Genomic DNA, 16,426 nt, shown 5'->3' on the forward strand with positions numbered 1-16,426 from the left:
AATAATTGTAGATGCAACGGGCATGATAACCTTGAAGTGAACGACGTGAAAAAAAATTATACCCCCATTCTGCTTAGTCACAGGCAGCCTTCACCTGGCCATGCCGAGTAATAAGGTTTCACTGAGAAAAGGCGCAACAACGAAAGTGCTCACACGATGGCTGTCTTTGCCACTGCATTTTCACCGGTGCAGTCCAGAAGCAGCCCAGAGACATCCCCATTATTTCATCAAGCAGGCGCCGGGTGTGCCTGCGTGCCTGGCATGAATAATTAGCCTTGATAAAGACGCGGACGTCGGTTCACTAATTTGCACCGCAGGCCCTAGTTGTGCTCCCGGCACCACTCAGCACCACTGCATTCCCATCGTAGCACTGCGCACGCAGGGCATCATAACACTGTACTGTAGAAAAGAAAAGAAAAGAAAGCTAGAACTGCAGTCTACCCGACGTAACTTGTGAAATAATGGAAGCAGGCTGATATCTGACAGCCGCTGTCTTCGCTCCTGGCATGAAAGAAGTCCTGAGAGCGTACTGGGTCGAATGAGTGCAGAAAATAGTTTTTTTTTTCATGGATTTTACTTACTGGGCGTATTGCGAGCAAAGAAAGCGCATACAATGATGCAGGATCTCGACGGCGCTGCACGCAAGTAAAAACTTCTAAAGAAAAAAGTCTAAAGTCTAAAGCAAAATTCTCAAGCAAAAACCCCTTTCCTTGTGTTTCTTCACGAAGAAGTAAAATATTAGAAAAAACTAGAGTCCCGTACACTTAGAAAACTCCTTGGCACACAGATTTGTACCACAGTTTTCTGACACATTTATTCTGCGGAAAATCTGTTGTACAATTATAGCCGCATAACGACACATTCGTCAGATGGGAAGAATGCCGGCATTTATACTCCAAAATTCTCGGTGTCATGACTGAAGGCGGCTTCATCCCTCTTTCCAACATCATCAGCATAGTGAACTTTAAGGAAAAACAAAGTTCCTTCAGAGATGTAGTACTAGGCCTGTCCTCCGTCATCTGCTGCCGTACTATCCCCAGATGTTTGCATGTGGCAGAAATAAAAACCTTTTCGGGAAAAAAACGCGTTTTTCAGTATAAAATTTATCCGTTGACTTGCGGGATGTGACGTCACCAGACGTGATGATTCCCACTGACACTAGGGAACTGACGTAACCAGAGTGGACTTCAGGCAACCGGAACCGAAGTACCTCCCCTTCCGCTAATTGGCAATCCACTACTACAACGGTCTCTGATGGATATCTACAAACCATATTTACACTGTCGTCGTATGCCTAGAAAGAATCCGATGGAAGAGAAAAATGTGCGAATTCTTCCACTGCGTTTGCATTTAGCTTCGGGTGTTTTTTATTTCAGTTCGTCCCAGCGAAATAATTGAGTTGCCATTCTGGCTGCGTTTTTATGGAGGCAAAACGCTAAGGCGCCCGTGTGCTGTGCGATGTCAGTGCACGTTAAAGATCCCCAGGTGGTCGAAATTATTCCGGAGCCCTCCACTACGGCACCTCTTCTTCCTTTCTACTTTCACTCCCTCCTTTATCCCTTCCCTTACGGCGCGGTTCAGGTGTCCAACTATATATGAGACAGATACTGCGCCATTTCCTTTCCCCAAAAACCAATTATTATTATTCTGACTCATCTATAACGCCCTCACTGCGGTTTTCTACAAATTGTTCGGCGTTGCTTGCCTCACACTATACGCTTAAGTAACTGTATTTCTGGACCGACAGCGCGAAAGATAGTTTCGTGAACATTTTAATATTTGCCGCTGCTCTCTGAGATCCATGTCTTTCTTCATAACATGAAATTGACGATCGCAGAAAATGTGCGCTAATTTCTCTCCAGATACGAGGTATAAGCAGTCAGCTCATTAGTTTTTACATTTGAAACTGAAAGTTGAATTTAGCACATTAAAGTATTCAGTTGTTAGCCCACTGAACCATGAACCATGAAACGGCTGTCAAGGCATGTCGGGATGAATTCACCTCAAATTGGCCTGAGTAATGTAGAACTGTTACCGATAGCAAGAGTGTAAGAAAAGAGCATTGTTTTGTGCCGGGAAATAAACTGAGCGCCTTGAGATACACCTTACGATATAGAATGCTCAGATATGTTCAAACAACACAAACACTTTTTTACCTCATCCTTGTGTGCTCCCCTGTGTATTCATGCATGTGTCTTTTAGGTATACAATTTTTTTGCATTTAAGCGGCCATCCTATGTAATTTCTTGCAAACACAGAACATCACTGTCCTGATTATGAGCCCTTTTTAAGCAAATGTATGCGATGGCTCTTTAAGCCCTTCCCTTACAACCACCTCTTCACCTATACTCAAAAGACTAGAATTGGCTGAGAGTATAATGGCAAATCCGGTGTAATCTGTTTCACTCTCTCCGTTTCAGCGAGTAAATCAAATTTGCAAAGCAAGAAAATTTGCACCCTTTGGCCTGTCCTCCCCTCTTTAGGGTTCATCATTATATTCGGTTTTTCATCCCCGCACCTCTTACACCCCTTTCCTCGTGCAGGGTAGAAAACCAGTTACTCTCCCGGTTGATGATGACGACGATAATGATGATGATGATGTCCTCTTCCGGTTAAACTACCTACCTTTCCTCTTCCTCATCTTTCTCCTGCACAGAGCCTAAATCTCGAGTACCAATATGTTTCCAAAAGTACTTTAGCAGCAGTTTAGAGTGACGTTTCTCCTAATCAACAGTGTTGTTAGCGGCCAAAAGCTCACACTGAACGCAGGACTTCCTTAGCGCTTGCGTTTCTCGAATTCTCCTACAGTCTTGGTGCATGCAGAATTAATACAGATAACCACTGCAATTTCCGTTTTACCTTGCTCGGTATATTGTTGGTGTTGTAATGCTTAATTTGAATGGTAGCGCTGTTCGTGTAACTTTATTCATCCAACCGTTATATAATGTTGTGTTCTATTTTATGATTTTTTTAGCTAACTCACCACGGGCGTTGACCGTTTTTTTTCAGAAAGTTGACAAGGTATTTAACCTAATTCGCAGATTAAGCATAAAACGCTGCTGAACTGTAAATATGAAGAAAATAATATTTACTGTGGAGAAAAGCGTTAGCGACACAGGAATGACATCAGTTTTTTTTAGTATTTGAAACCTTTTTGCAGAAAATGTCATCAGTTAGTTAATATATCCCAACAATCCTCTGCGTGGAAAATTTCTCCGTACACAAGGTTACTAAGCAACGCCTTTCTTCAAAGAGCGTGACACTTGTCAAGCACGCCGCTGTATAGTTCCTCAGTGCTCCGCGGAATACTTAATAGCGCAAAATAAGAAAGCTGCCGTTTAGGGACACAGCTCCTGCCAGGTATTCCAAGCATGGGAGCATGCCACGGGAAAAAGCAGAGTAAGCAATATAAATAAAAAAGAAAATCGTCTCACCTGTGGCACGCCGACGATGTCCATGGTGTATTCCAGCTCATGCGCTAAGTCGCACAGCTCGTGCAGGTGCTTCACGATAACATGCCCGATGAGGTCATTGCGCGAGAAGCGGTCGAAGTCGTACACGGAGAACTGCAGGGTTCTCTGGCGGAGTTCTTCATATGGCATGGCGAAGACGAATGACTCGTTGAACACAGGGTTCAGATTCTTGCGATGAACCTGAGGTACAGGACGTGAAAGTTCGGTGCTTTTACTAATTTCAACAAGTGGACTGGATATTTATCTACCTAATATAATTATTTAAACACCTATTCGCCCCTTTATAGCAGCACGCTAATAGGAATGTTTGCTTTTCAAGTCAACGTCACATCAATTATTCTCGATCTTGTCTTAATCATTATGCTCCATGATTATTTTAGAAACACTGGCTTTGCTGCATCACCGTTACTGAAAGTCACAAAATTGTTGACCCTGTAAACCATATTTGGAATATTCCTGGACGTATTACTTGTGCAAAAAATTGGATACCACAAAAAAATGCACCATAAAGGGTGTACAGTTCTTGTGCCAGCGCGCACGTTCATGTCTAATTTTGTCTTAGCCTTAATATTTTGTGTCCTGCGGCATGTCTCGTGCCATATTTTCTAGCAACCAGCAATATGACAGCAGCGAAAAGAACGACAAATTTTCCCTAGGACCTTGCACTGCCTAAATATCTTATGCTAGACCGACTATGTCGCTGCCTCTACTTTGATGTGTACTGTGGGTAATGTACAGATGAAGGCTATTTGATATAAAAGGGTTATTTTCTGACACCACAAGACGACTCACACCAAGACAACATGATAGCGGTAAATTTAAACACCACTTTTATTCCATTAAAAACCACAGTCAGATCACGGGAAAAACAAAAACAGGGTCGTGCGATCATTAATTGTATAGAATATTATCTACAAAATAAAGGCCTAATGCGTAAGTTGTGTTTTGTGGGTTCAGCAGAAATATATAGCCAACCTCCTGAAAAACAGGGAAGAATATAATATTTGCCAAGATCACGGTTATATCATAGTAAGCCTGTACTTAAAGAAATTTTGGCTAATAAGAAAATGTTGACTGTTTCGTCTGTTCTTGGTTTGCAGTTGGGATGTATAGTAACCAAGAAGCCAATATAATCATTTGATACAATTTTTAGAGAATGCTGAGAACACATGTGATCTGCCCACAAAAAAATTTGAGACAAAGCGCGCGTTCCAGGCACCAGCAGAGTATAAATAATGTGCTTACGCGTGTTTGGAACTTCTTCCGCCGCTCAGGAAGAAGGTACAGCTTGATGTAGGGATCTGACGAGCCCAGAAAATCCTTGGAGGGCAAATCTTTGGCCTGGATTATCTAGAGGGAAGTGATATAAATATCAGTCAGATTTTGTCACAATGAAAACTGAAAAATTTAGAATGAAAACGACCGTAGCCTGTGACACTATTGCTGACGCCTTCATCTGTGCTGTAAAAAACTATGTGAATATGTCTGTGCAGTTCTAAACGCGATCAGTTTAAAATAATTCGGTGCAATTATTTTGCCTCAAAAAGATAATTCGCTTTTAGCTTTTATTTTCGCATATGTCGCAGAACTTTATACTCCGGGTACTGAGTTAAAAAATACACAGGTGTGTATTGTGTTACCACTTGTGGTTTTCTATAAATACAAGCTGCTTCCGGTTACATATTCAGTTCTTGCTTTCGCGTACTTTTTATGAATTAAAAATATCAGAATGTAGATGCACATAATGCTGACCAATTTGTGCTGGCACACCGCCTTGCTAGTAAAACTCACGAAATCAAAAACGAAATAAAACACTGCTACTCATTGTGAGTAAAGTCTTTGAGCAGCCATCAATCTGATTGCAAGAAACGGAAAATTAAAAAAAAAACAGAGTTTCGGAAGTAGCACACGATGCCTCAGTGGCCACTGATAATTGCTTTTCTAGCTTTGGATTTCTCGCGTCATGCTTCATTGTCACTCTATGTGCAAAGAATCAAACGTGCTCGATTGGCAAAAGAAACGCTTTGCTTCTTGGCGTAAGCTCAGAGTCGCCTGGCGAAGCAAATTGCGAAAGACGTTCACTAATGTGCAGCTTCCTGCATGAAAGAACACGCTTTTGCCAGTATTCTTGCTTTTCACACCACAGGGGAGGAATAAATATAGAAAGCAAGAAGCGAGGAGGGCAACGACATTGTGCTGAGTTTCGTTGGCTAGCTTCTGCACTGGGTTTGCTACTTATCACCGCACAGTACCAATAGTTGCCTGCTTATGAAATGTTTTCTTTGGACCAAGCAGCCAAGACAAATCAGTTGATGCGAGAAATCCGTGCTCAGACATCGGTTCTCATACACGAAGCTGACATCAGCGCTAAAGGACCGAGAAAGCAAATTAGAAAAGAGGATCGTTGATAGAAGGCTCTGGAGCGAATGTTCACCGCGCGAAAGAACTGAGCACAGGACAGCGACACATTGCCTCACGTGCCTGTTTAACGTGTAGATTAATGACTGCACCATGCTGGCCCTTTCACCCCGTCTACCGCTTTTGGCGAGAACACTGTGTTGAGTAGTACTTTTGCAAAGTATGCAGTGCATTAGAGCGGAACTAAGGAGTCTGGTAGTGAAAGCGAAAACCAGCATTTGGCCGTAGCTACGAGCGCATATTTAGAAGTTTGTTTCGGTGCATGGCTTAATGTTTGCTTCTATAGAAAGCGGTGCTCGCAAAAGGCGACGAGCGGGTTCAGGACTAAAGGCGGAGTGCGGTGTCGGCGCATTGCCTTGAAGTCTTTCGGTGGAGCGTAATGGTGACAAGTGAAAGGCTTGTTGTAATGCAGGACCGCACTGTGTTGTAGGAAAGGCCAGTGGCCTTCAGGGTGGAAATCTGTGCGGGCTATACAGAGACAGTAGCTAGAACATTGAGTTTTCTTCGGGTGTTCTTTGGGCGCAAAGCCACATAGAAATTCTTAAAATGATATCAACAGCGTAACCTCAATATACGGGAGTCGAACGGGTCGTGCAATTTATTCTTACAACCATTGCTCCGGCACAACCGTATGTGACCACTGCGCCAACTGCTGCATGCCAGCCGGCTGATTGGCCTCGTAAGTACCAAGAACGACATAGCTGGCATTTCTTCTTTGTTTGATGTATTTTCGTGCCGTTGTTGTTACCTTTCCTGCGAGTCTAAAACAACATCACTCTTGAGCACTCGCTTTTAAGCAGCCATTATTCGAACCATGGCTTGCGCGCCTAGAAGACGGGACTAAAATTTCATAAAGCGCCTTTTCCTGTCCAAATTTTTTATTAGGGAGCCTAGAACGCGCACATCGAAAATCTCCGACGTGTCAGAACGTGGGTAGACCACCAGATAATCTTCCCCGTCAACGTTCACCCGTTTCTTTCGCTGCTCGCATAGGCTTCAGCGCCTTAAAAATGTTGTTAGGGGAATGGTGCAGTAGAGGACAGGGATGGACCTATTACAAGTCTTTAGCACCGCTTTATTCGCACTGAAATAGAGTAAGGTCTCAGTAATGGCTGACTGACAGTACCCCATTTGGTCCACTTCCTCGCATGCAGGACAAACACGCTCGTCTTAAGAAAGCGGCCTCATGGCACCGCCTCATAACTGCTGAGTTTTGTGGTTGCGAACAGTAGATACACAGTATTGAAGTCTTGAAGTGCTTTCCTTACACCGCGTCTTGGTGGACGCAGATGGTAATTCGCGGTAGTTTTACATCTTTGTGTCTCATCTAGACCTAGTGGGATTAGTGGGGTTCGATACAATCAAGCAGACACGCACCGCCCGTCAGTCACAACACGCGACGACGGCTGGTAAAACTAAACACGCGCTTTAGGAGCGCAGCAAAATCTTCACAACAAGGAGGTGAGTTAGAACCGACTAAATTTCAAAGACCTTCATAATCCCGTCCAGCAAAGTGTATTCGTGTTTCAGCGAAGGTGACTGGGCCGGTGTGAAGCGTTTCTGGCGTCGATGCTTGCGAGTCTTTTGGCTAAACAATACATGCGGGACCCGCTTCAGGAGTGAATAGTCTTGCGCATGTTTTGTGCGGCGCCGCTTGACAGAGCTGTATAAGAGCGATAATTTAAGTTTGCTGCTTTGAATCTTTACGGAACACCCCAGCGCCACAAAAAATGGGTATACTGGGCACGAAGTTGTCCAGTGATGTTGTCTTGGTGTCCATTATATTTCTGCGCAGGAAAATTTGCTTCGTTCAAAAGAGGCATCAGATACATGATCTTCTACAGGAGCTTCATAGCGGAATAGCTACTATTTCGTTAGATCAATGTTTTCATTATCGAGCAAGTGGTTCAGCGACGTCGACTGCATTTCCATTCTTACTTGTGATGGCTGTTGCTGTCGTGGAATGAGAACGTTTAAAGTTTCTGACGCTCTTATGGAAAGAAATTGGAATAAATAAAGGCTCTCACTATCAAAAGAGGACTGCCTGATTTATGACTAGGGAAACCCCAGCGATACGTGACAGCGACTTTCTGCAACGCCACTGTTTTCCGATGAATATGCTGAAATGAGTATGGAACGCAAAGCTGACAACCGTGTACGAACAAAAGAACTAACGCAATACCATTTACGGAGACAGCTGTGGTAATGGCACTATAATAGAAGATTTTCATCACCGCTGCAATTTGTTCTACGTTAATGTTCACGATTTTTATATTGTGGACCCATTTTTGCTTTTTAGGATGCCCCACGAAGGCGGGCCTCTGAAACCTGGGCTGCATTTAATGTACAAACGAAAATAGCGGCAACAAATGTTGTTTTACTCTTTGACGGCTTTGAAGTCAATACACTATGTAACAAAAGTTTGCATTTCTGTCTATTAGTTATACACTAGGGTTATGAGGCAACAAAATCAAGACTGACGTCTTTCATAACTTAGTAGAATTATCCCGTTCTAAAACACCTCTGGAAATCTTCAGCGATCCAAAGCTGACTAAAACTATAGGATGTAATTCCTACCGGTTTCCTTGCCCGCTTGATGAAGGAATTACTAAATTATGGTTTTCCTGCTCAATTTGGCTGCTTCAGTTTTGCCTTCAGCTTGAGAATAAAGCGGTCAAATAAATTCTCCTCAGTTTCTTTTCAACAGAAAACCCTCCGAAGATGCCGCGGATTCTCTTTAATATTAAACATATTACCAGTTCTCTTCGCGAAAGTGCAAGCCTTATGTTCAAATGGAAGTTCCAGAATATGTGATATCAATTCTGGAAAAAAGATTATTACTCGATAAAAGCGGCCAACATCACTGGTGTGCAAAGTGCGCCTTGCTATACGCCGAACAACATCGGAACAAGACTGTGGTCGAAGCCAAGAAGAATGGCGTGTTGCTCACCAGCGCAGCAGGATCTCACTGTTTCCTACCACCAATTCCACTTTTAGAAAGCGAACTTCTCAATGATGCAAAGTTTCTTTTGAACAGATAAGATTTCCTTTTGCTATGGAACACAGCGAAAGCGCGAACGTTCGTGTTTGCCTGTGATAAAGCAGGGGTCAGCTTTTTTTATGAGAGTCACTGGTCACTGACCAGATCTCATCAAGCCATGATTCCTAACCAGACGGTATGCCGTCGAACCCTCGACAAGAGCTGCTTGCTCATTGTGAACAAGGGAGCCGTAGCGCTCTCGAAACGTCGTTATTATTTCTTTTTTGAACTTGGTCAGTGACCAGTGCATCCGATCCAGCCATGATTCCTGACCAGACGGTATGCCGTCGAACCCTCTGCAAGATCACCGTTTTGATTTTTTCTAAATTATTAGTGTGTATTGGAGCCAGCTCTAGCGGCCATAAAGGGCTTACTACACTGCTTTTAATAACTTTCTGAAAATGTTTAGCAAAGGCTCCAAATTTTGTTGTTCATCTGCTGGCTCGCGAGTTAGCGCTTGTGTTCACTCTTATCCCTGCTTTTTGCGCTATGGAACAGCATGTGAATTACCCGCTAGCTGGAAGACTCGCCCTTCTGAGCCAAATTTCTTGGTGCGTGGTGCAGTGCTAATTCGCTTTGCAGCAATCGCTTCTTTTATTCAATCAGACCTAACCTCAATAGCGATTTCTGATAATGTTCTACAATATGCACTTGAAAATAGTTGGTAGCAGAGCTAGATTTCAGCATAAATTATCGTAATTGCTGCCGATATTTATTTTATATTATATATGTAGCAGAGCAGCAGTCCTTGAATAGAACTCCGGCGGAAATATCGCGCCATAGCATGCACTTCGGCACCGATATAGTTTACTCCCTTAGTAAACAAGAGAGGGAAATCCAGAGAGCGTAAGTTTCTTATATCGTCGCGCCCTAGTTACTGCAAAACATGCCCTGATATACTGCCTTTTAGTGTAAGCTTGCTGAGACCAACATTTGCGTGCATAAAGACTCTTTCGCCGAGATTACCTCGAAGGAGTTGTGAAACACATTTACTACTACAGTCTCTCGTATCTCGAGTTACTGAAGACCTGCTTTCAACCTCATCTGTAGAGGACAAAAAAAATAAAGGCCAAGGACAGCATTGCCAAGAAAAGCATCCTAAGCCTAACCCGATGCTTGCCGAAACTGCTGCAGGCGTATCTTTTTGCAAAGAGCGAATAGCTCAAATTAGACTGGAGACGAAAAGAGCAGTGTCGTCACCATCTATCGTTTCCGATGGCCGTCGTCTGCGTAGAGTGGTATCTTTCTCTGCGTTCTCAGAAAACCTCATGTCATGCCAGTGTGTCTGGTATGTGACCCGCTTGAGTAGTTGGTCATGCTCTGGAATTGCTTATACTTTTCACACGAACTTACTCATGCACTGCTTCTTGCCATAAATGTTGATGTATATGTTGGACAACTACTCCAGCATGAAAATAAGCACTATCCAATTTTTGGGTTCAATCCATTAAAATGCTCGGCATTCAGCCGTTTGTGTAACGTAAAGCTTGATCCTTCGAACACCCTTTGAGCAGACAGATACTTATATCGATGAAAATTTATTTCAAAACAGTTTTAAAGAGAGCATCTACCTACTAGCTCTGCAATCTAGGTGATATTTTTTTTTTTGCGTTGGCACTCCCTTTACTGCAGGCGTAAAACTACCCATTCTCACTTGCAAAAAAAAAAGTCAAGTGGCAGAGATGCTCTTCTTGTCTCGCGAATATTCTTTCCCCTATTAACAAAAAAAATGATTTCCAATTATTTCCAACAACTAGCATAAAAGCAGCTTTAAGTATTGCTAGTTCTTCAACCGTCCTTAAAATGCCGACTAAAATTAAAATAAGCAAATAAAATTGCCATCATCAGCCTGACTACGGGTATTTCAGGGCAAATGCATATCTTATATCTATCCAACTGACTTTATTTACAATGAAAACACAGAAATAAAGGTAAAACAAATGAACTAAACTTTCATTTAAGTGGATGCACACTACCTCCCTATTGTTTTTGACTAATCATCCCCCAAGTTCAAAAATGAAACCTTCCTGATACACTGGCCGTGCCTTGGTTCTCGCAATACACTACAAGCAGGATTGGGTAGAAGTAAAAAGAAACGTCCATATTGTTATGGTAAAACAGCTTAGCGAAACCCACAAGCCTTCGCATCTGTAATACATGTACGCGTATTATATATGTTGTATTGTCTCGATCTGCAGCCCAACGTGCTTGTTTGGCTTCTTGTGTTCAGGGCCGCACGCAGCGTAATTTGATTACTGCAACCTCTGGTGCATTGCGAAGGTCAGGCCTGAGAAGTTTTCTGTTCTTTATTTGTATTAGTGGCATTGTTCTGTGTGCTACTATTCAAAGTTCGGCTAACTTGGTAATGAATGCGTGATTTACCATGCCATTCAGAGCTCCTGTGATGTACTGAGCTTTGCGGCTGACTTAGATTCGATTCAATGCTGGTGCTGCAAATGACCACTCTCTTAAATATACAGATTCCTAATTTTTCTCCTTCACAAAAAAGCGTAACGAATTTGAATCCAGCAGTCATTCTGTAGCATTCCTTTAATAAAACATGTTTGACTAAAACTATGTCATCGTTTTCTCCTCATCTAACCATAGATGTCAAAGCAGATTGCCACATTCCATCGAAGGCTTGCTCAATTGTCAGTATTCTAAACCCTTATTTCAATTATGCAGCACTTAAGCTTAATGACGTCTTTACTCAGCTCACATAGAACTGATTTTTGAATATTCCTGTGTAGTGTAGGACGTTAAATTTATATCAATGCTTGAATGAATCCGGAGCAATGCTGCGAGACTTCAATCTGGCGATCACATCCTTTTAACGAATGTCACCTTCACCTTAGGCATTATTTAGAGTACCTATTTTCAAATGCTAAGCATTCAGAAAGACCGGTATTTTCTCAACAATATTTCTTAGTCAGATGGCTAATTCATCAGCGGAAAATTTGTGAAAACAAACGTAGGACGAATATATTGAGATATTCATTTTTTTCACTCGCTCATGTTCCGACATTGCAAAAGGTTTTCTGTTGACAATTGTTTTCTGTAGGCACTGTTGAATGCTCCATTAAAGATCAGTTTCATACAGGCCTACCAGACGTGTGACGTGGCGCGCTGTAGTCAACTCTGTGCTTTCATTCTTTTTTTTTCATTGGATTTTTATTTCTCATTTGAAATAGCTGGCCTCAGCTGGCAAAGGATAGTGTTAATTGAAGAGACATTGGCAAGGCCTTTACCCTAAAGTGTGGTTAGTCAGGTTGATCATGATGATGATGATTTTAAATAGATCTCCAATAAAGCGAGGCCATCGTTACTAAAAGCGCAAAGCGTCCAGTGCTTAATCAAGTGGCCACTGAGGTCAGTACTGGCCACCATGCAGACATTTCTATGTTTCCAGTTTCGAATCAAATGCGTAGATTGGCATTGAGGCGCAAGTTAAAAAGCAACGACTACCAGAGAAATTTCGCTGTCGAGTGCCAAAGCGCTTCTTCATGATTCCTGCCATTTGTATGTAACCGTGAAAAAAATATTTATATTTTCTGGAATACAAAACCGAGTTCTCCTTTTTGACGTCGCTTCTGGTCCCCTACACTTGATATACAGTTTCCTACAAATCTTGGAACACGGCAGTGATGCTAGCAGCCATGAAAAGTTCTCATCAAGCTAGAATGCACCATCATGGCTTTAAAGTTCGATATGAACAGCTGGTAGCGTATATTCACAGTTCCTCAAAAAGCATTACGTGTTGCCGTAACGTCTCCACAAGGTAAGGAAAAAAAGTCATCTACGGAAACGCGGCGCCTGATGTCGCAAGAACGCTAAGGATTTGAGCGCGAAAATATTCACCATATAAGGTGGCCTAACATAAAAAACAAGCTGCCCACCGACACACAGATAATCCAAAGAGGGGGAGTAGGCTGGCATCCTATGCTTCTGGCGAATATTTCGCAACGCTTTCAACTTCTTTCTACGCGCTTTGCAGACAACGTAGAGGTCATTACCCTTCCTCAAACTCTCTGCGGGCTCTAGCGGTGATAGTTCCAATGATCGTGCTGGGCAACGAATGTCAACGACACCATTTACCAGGCTAAAAAAGAAAGTAACCGCTTGTAACTGAAATCCCGGGATTATACAGAATATCGCACTTCGAGAGTTTTCATAGGCATCCCCAATACTAGTCAAGTTGCATTAAAACTAGCTTTGATTTACTCCCGTTCTTTTTTCACTTTTTTACCTGCATAACTGTAACTGCAGCTGTGAGAAGCGGCCAGACTTGGTTGTATGGATAACTGAAAACACATCTCAATTGAAGAAAACACGAGTTAAAGACGGTGGAAAAAGAAAAATACCCTGTCCATGAAAGAGCTACCGTAGAGAGAGTGTTGTTATTACCAACATCAAGCAGCGCAGAAAGTTGGTCAGATGTTTTTAGGTGTATCATTCCAGGTGGAGTAGATTTCTAATAAGGGAGTAATTGCTCATTGGCATCCACCCAAGCGCAGCTATACGGCTACAGAGAAAAGGTATACAGTTTTTCTCTGCAGCAGAGATCTGTGGTTACAATACAAGGGGCCGAGCGCATATATATTTGTGTAGAGAAACCAATCAACTGTTTTAACCAGTTTAGTCATCTGAGGTTTTCTTGGCTGTGTAAGAGGCTTGCAACACCGTGAATCATTGAACCCCTCCCGCACACGCATACCAAAAAACACTAGCGCACGCGCGCATGCACACGCACACACAACCACATTCTTAATTACTCACTCAAATAGGTTTCCCTCTGCATGAACACATAGGTGACCTTCAGAAACCTTCCTTTTCCAGAACTTGGAACTGGGACGCTGTCTGGCTGTGTTAACGTTTATCAGCTAAAGACACAGAATTGCAGGGAATATCATATTAAATTTTTTTGAGCCGCTTGATACAAAGTGTTTCATTCATGGTGAAAATGACTTCGTATCCGCTTCACTGTTCGGATGGTTTCCTGGTTTGTCATTACTGAGAAGTCCGGACCCAAAAGTTTGCCTCCATGTATCATTGTTTGCATGTGAAAACGACAGGGAGTGGAAACAGCAATGTTTCATTATTTGACTTTTTGTAGCTTTAAAAAATTCCGTGTTAAGTGAAAGTGCTTTCTTCTTTATTAAGACGCAGTAACCTACCAGTGCATGCTATCTTCAATTGATAGTTTGAGTTATCTTGTTTCATAAAAATGCCTAATATCACTTAGGCCGTAGTGGCGAGCTGAATTGCGCTTCGAAGATTTCGAAAGGAATGCTGCTATTAATAATGCTCATGTACATGCTTGTAATTATAATAACCTTTTAAAAACGTTAACAAAGAGTACTTTTAATTATCAGTTACAAATTGATTTGCTTTTTCATTTCGTCAAGACCTACAGAAATAACAATAGCGAAATGAAGCCACTATATCTTTGAATAAGAATGCCCACTTGCCGTCCTCTATGCATCTCTGAAAAAAAAAATCACTGCAACGAAATAAGTTGAAAGTGTGCTCTAAATGACTAGCTAGATTCCTCGGCCATCTTCATGTATGCGTACTTCAAAGAAAAGAACAATTTTTTTACATTATTTTGTGTTATTTTTATGTGAATTTATTTGTTTATTTAGTGGCTCAGCACAGCAGAGGACATCCTAATTGCTCCGCCGCATTTATTTTTAAAAAAAGTAGGCCCAGTTGTCATGAGTTTGCAGCCTACTTGGATGTAAAGTACGAGAAAAGAGCAGAAATCGAATTTGAAGACTTGAGGACTCGCATTGAATACAATATACGTGTTTACGATCGTGGATTGTGAGGGTTCTTTAGATATAGAACAATCCTGCATAAAAACTTAAAAACTTTAGATTAGTCATGCATTGTCTAAATCATTTTGTGAAGGCAGAACTCGCGATGTTTCTTTGTTAAATCGAAGCGAAAACTTTCGGTAACTTCCATTATTGTGGGCCAAAACTTCCACTGAGGATGTTCTTTTGAAAACACGTGTGTTGAGCTGGAAACGTCAAGTTAAGCATAATGCTTCAGCGAGACATTAGCATATATTACAAGACTTCGCTAAGCGCAATACATCCGAAGTAAACCTGTATTTAGCGCTATGGAGACTTCTGCATACGTTCAGGAAATATTATCGGCACATCGCAGGCCCAAACTGAAATGAACTCTTATCCTACTGCCACAGTAATGCGCCTCATCTGGCAGTAGGCACTTTCTTGATAGATGGGCATCGATAACTTATAGCTATCTAAAGATAACTGATGGAGCTCAACACTGTAAAGGACGAGCTGCAATGTCCCCTTTACCTCTCTTACTCTATAATGTAACAGTTCATAACAGTGAGCGATATCGATTTCTCGACATGACATGCTGTTTTTTAACAATAGCTCCCCTTCCTCCCCGAAAAGCGAAAAGGGCAGCGAAAAGAGTTCATTGATCAAAGGGAAATGAAAGAACACTACAATGTAAGGCACAAGGGCAGTAAAACAAACAAAAGCACTGCAAAGTGGTGTTCCTTTGGCTTGAAAGGATGAAAGATGGGGCTATTTGAAGAAGGGAGCTGAAAGGTTTAGTGATGCCCCCAAGAAAATAAAACAAACTAATACATACGGTTTACTCGTAATGGAGCCTAAGGTTTTGAAATCATTGGACAGCTGTTTTCAACGAACCCGAGAGTCGTTTATTTAGCTTCAGCACTTGTTGCGCCAGACATTTTGCAAATCTTCGCAAGTTATATGTTCACATTGATTGGGCATGTAGGAACGGCAATATCGTGGTATCTTGCTCCCCACATTAAAGGAAGATGGTCTTAAAAAATTGGGCAACGATAACAGTTCAAGGTAATGCGATTTGTTTACTGCAGCTGCTGCGGTATTGCTACCGTAGGAGACCGCGTATAAAACGCGCAGTGTCGAACGTAAGCAGCTCTGGGTTTCGGCTTCGACAGCGCGCACAGTGATCCGCCGCTGCTGAGTCTCGCCTCGCGCGAACGGAAAGCGTCGGGCACTACTCTGGCGCCATCACTAAGCGACCGGCGGCCAAGACTGGCACTCCTCGCGATGCGCTCGCGTCATACATTGCCGATGACGTCATCGGTATGCGAATGACGGCATGCGCTTCTCTGGTGCGGTAGTAACCTCGTCCTCCACATTCCTCCAGCGCTCCGTTACGCCGCCGACGGCGAGGGACGCCCGCCAACCCGGTAACAGGCGTCTAAGAGTTGCGCTTTAGAAGCTAGTTATTCCATTACAGTGCATCACAAAATATTCGTCAAACAAAAAAGACTTTAACTGGTTAAAATCCTATTAAACTCGAAGGAGACGCTCCTGGGACGAACTGAGCGCGCTACAACACAGCCTTCACTGTGCGAGGGAAATTGTGGGCCGAGTACACAACAACGCTAAACGAAACGGATGAAGGCAGGAGCGGGGAGTGACGATATCGGAACCGGTCGTTCTTCTCTCGTCCTGCT

The 16,426-nt window shown here is 42.6% G+C and overlaps 1 protein-coding gene across 1 annotated transcript in view; it reads right to left on the reverse strand.

Annotated features, from left to right (window-relative positions):
- The window catches only part of LOC144105188 (synaptotagmin-10-like), a 102,039-nt gene that overhangs the window by 18,914 nt on the left and 66,699 nt on the right, over positions 1-16,426 (reverse strand). Inside the window, exons 5-6 of the mRNA XM_077638340.1 lie at positions 4,719-4,823; positions 3,435-3,653 (exon numbers count right to left, since the gene is read on the reverse strand). Of these exons, the coding sequence (XP_077494466.1) occupies positions 3,435-3,653; positions 4,719-4,823 (324 nt within the window). The remainder of the gene's footprint in view (positions 1-3,434; positions 3,654-4,718; positions 4,824-16,426) is intronic.

The sequence above is a fragment of the Amblyomma americanum genome, chromosome 9 (assembly GCF_052857255.1).
Source record: "Amblyomma americanum isolate KBUSLIRL-KWMA chromosome 9, ASM5285725v1, whole genome shotgun sequence".
Classification (NCBI taxonomy): Eukaryota; Metazoa; Arthropoda; class Arachnida; order Ixodida; family Ixodidae; genus Amblyomma; species Amblyomma americanum.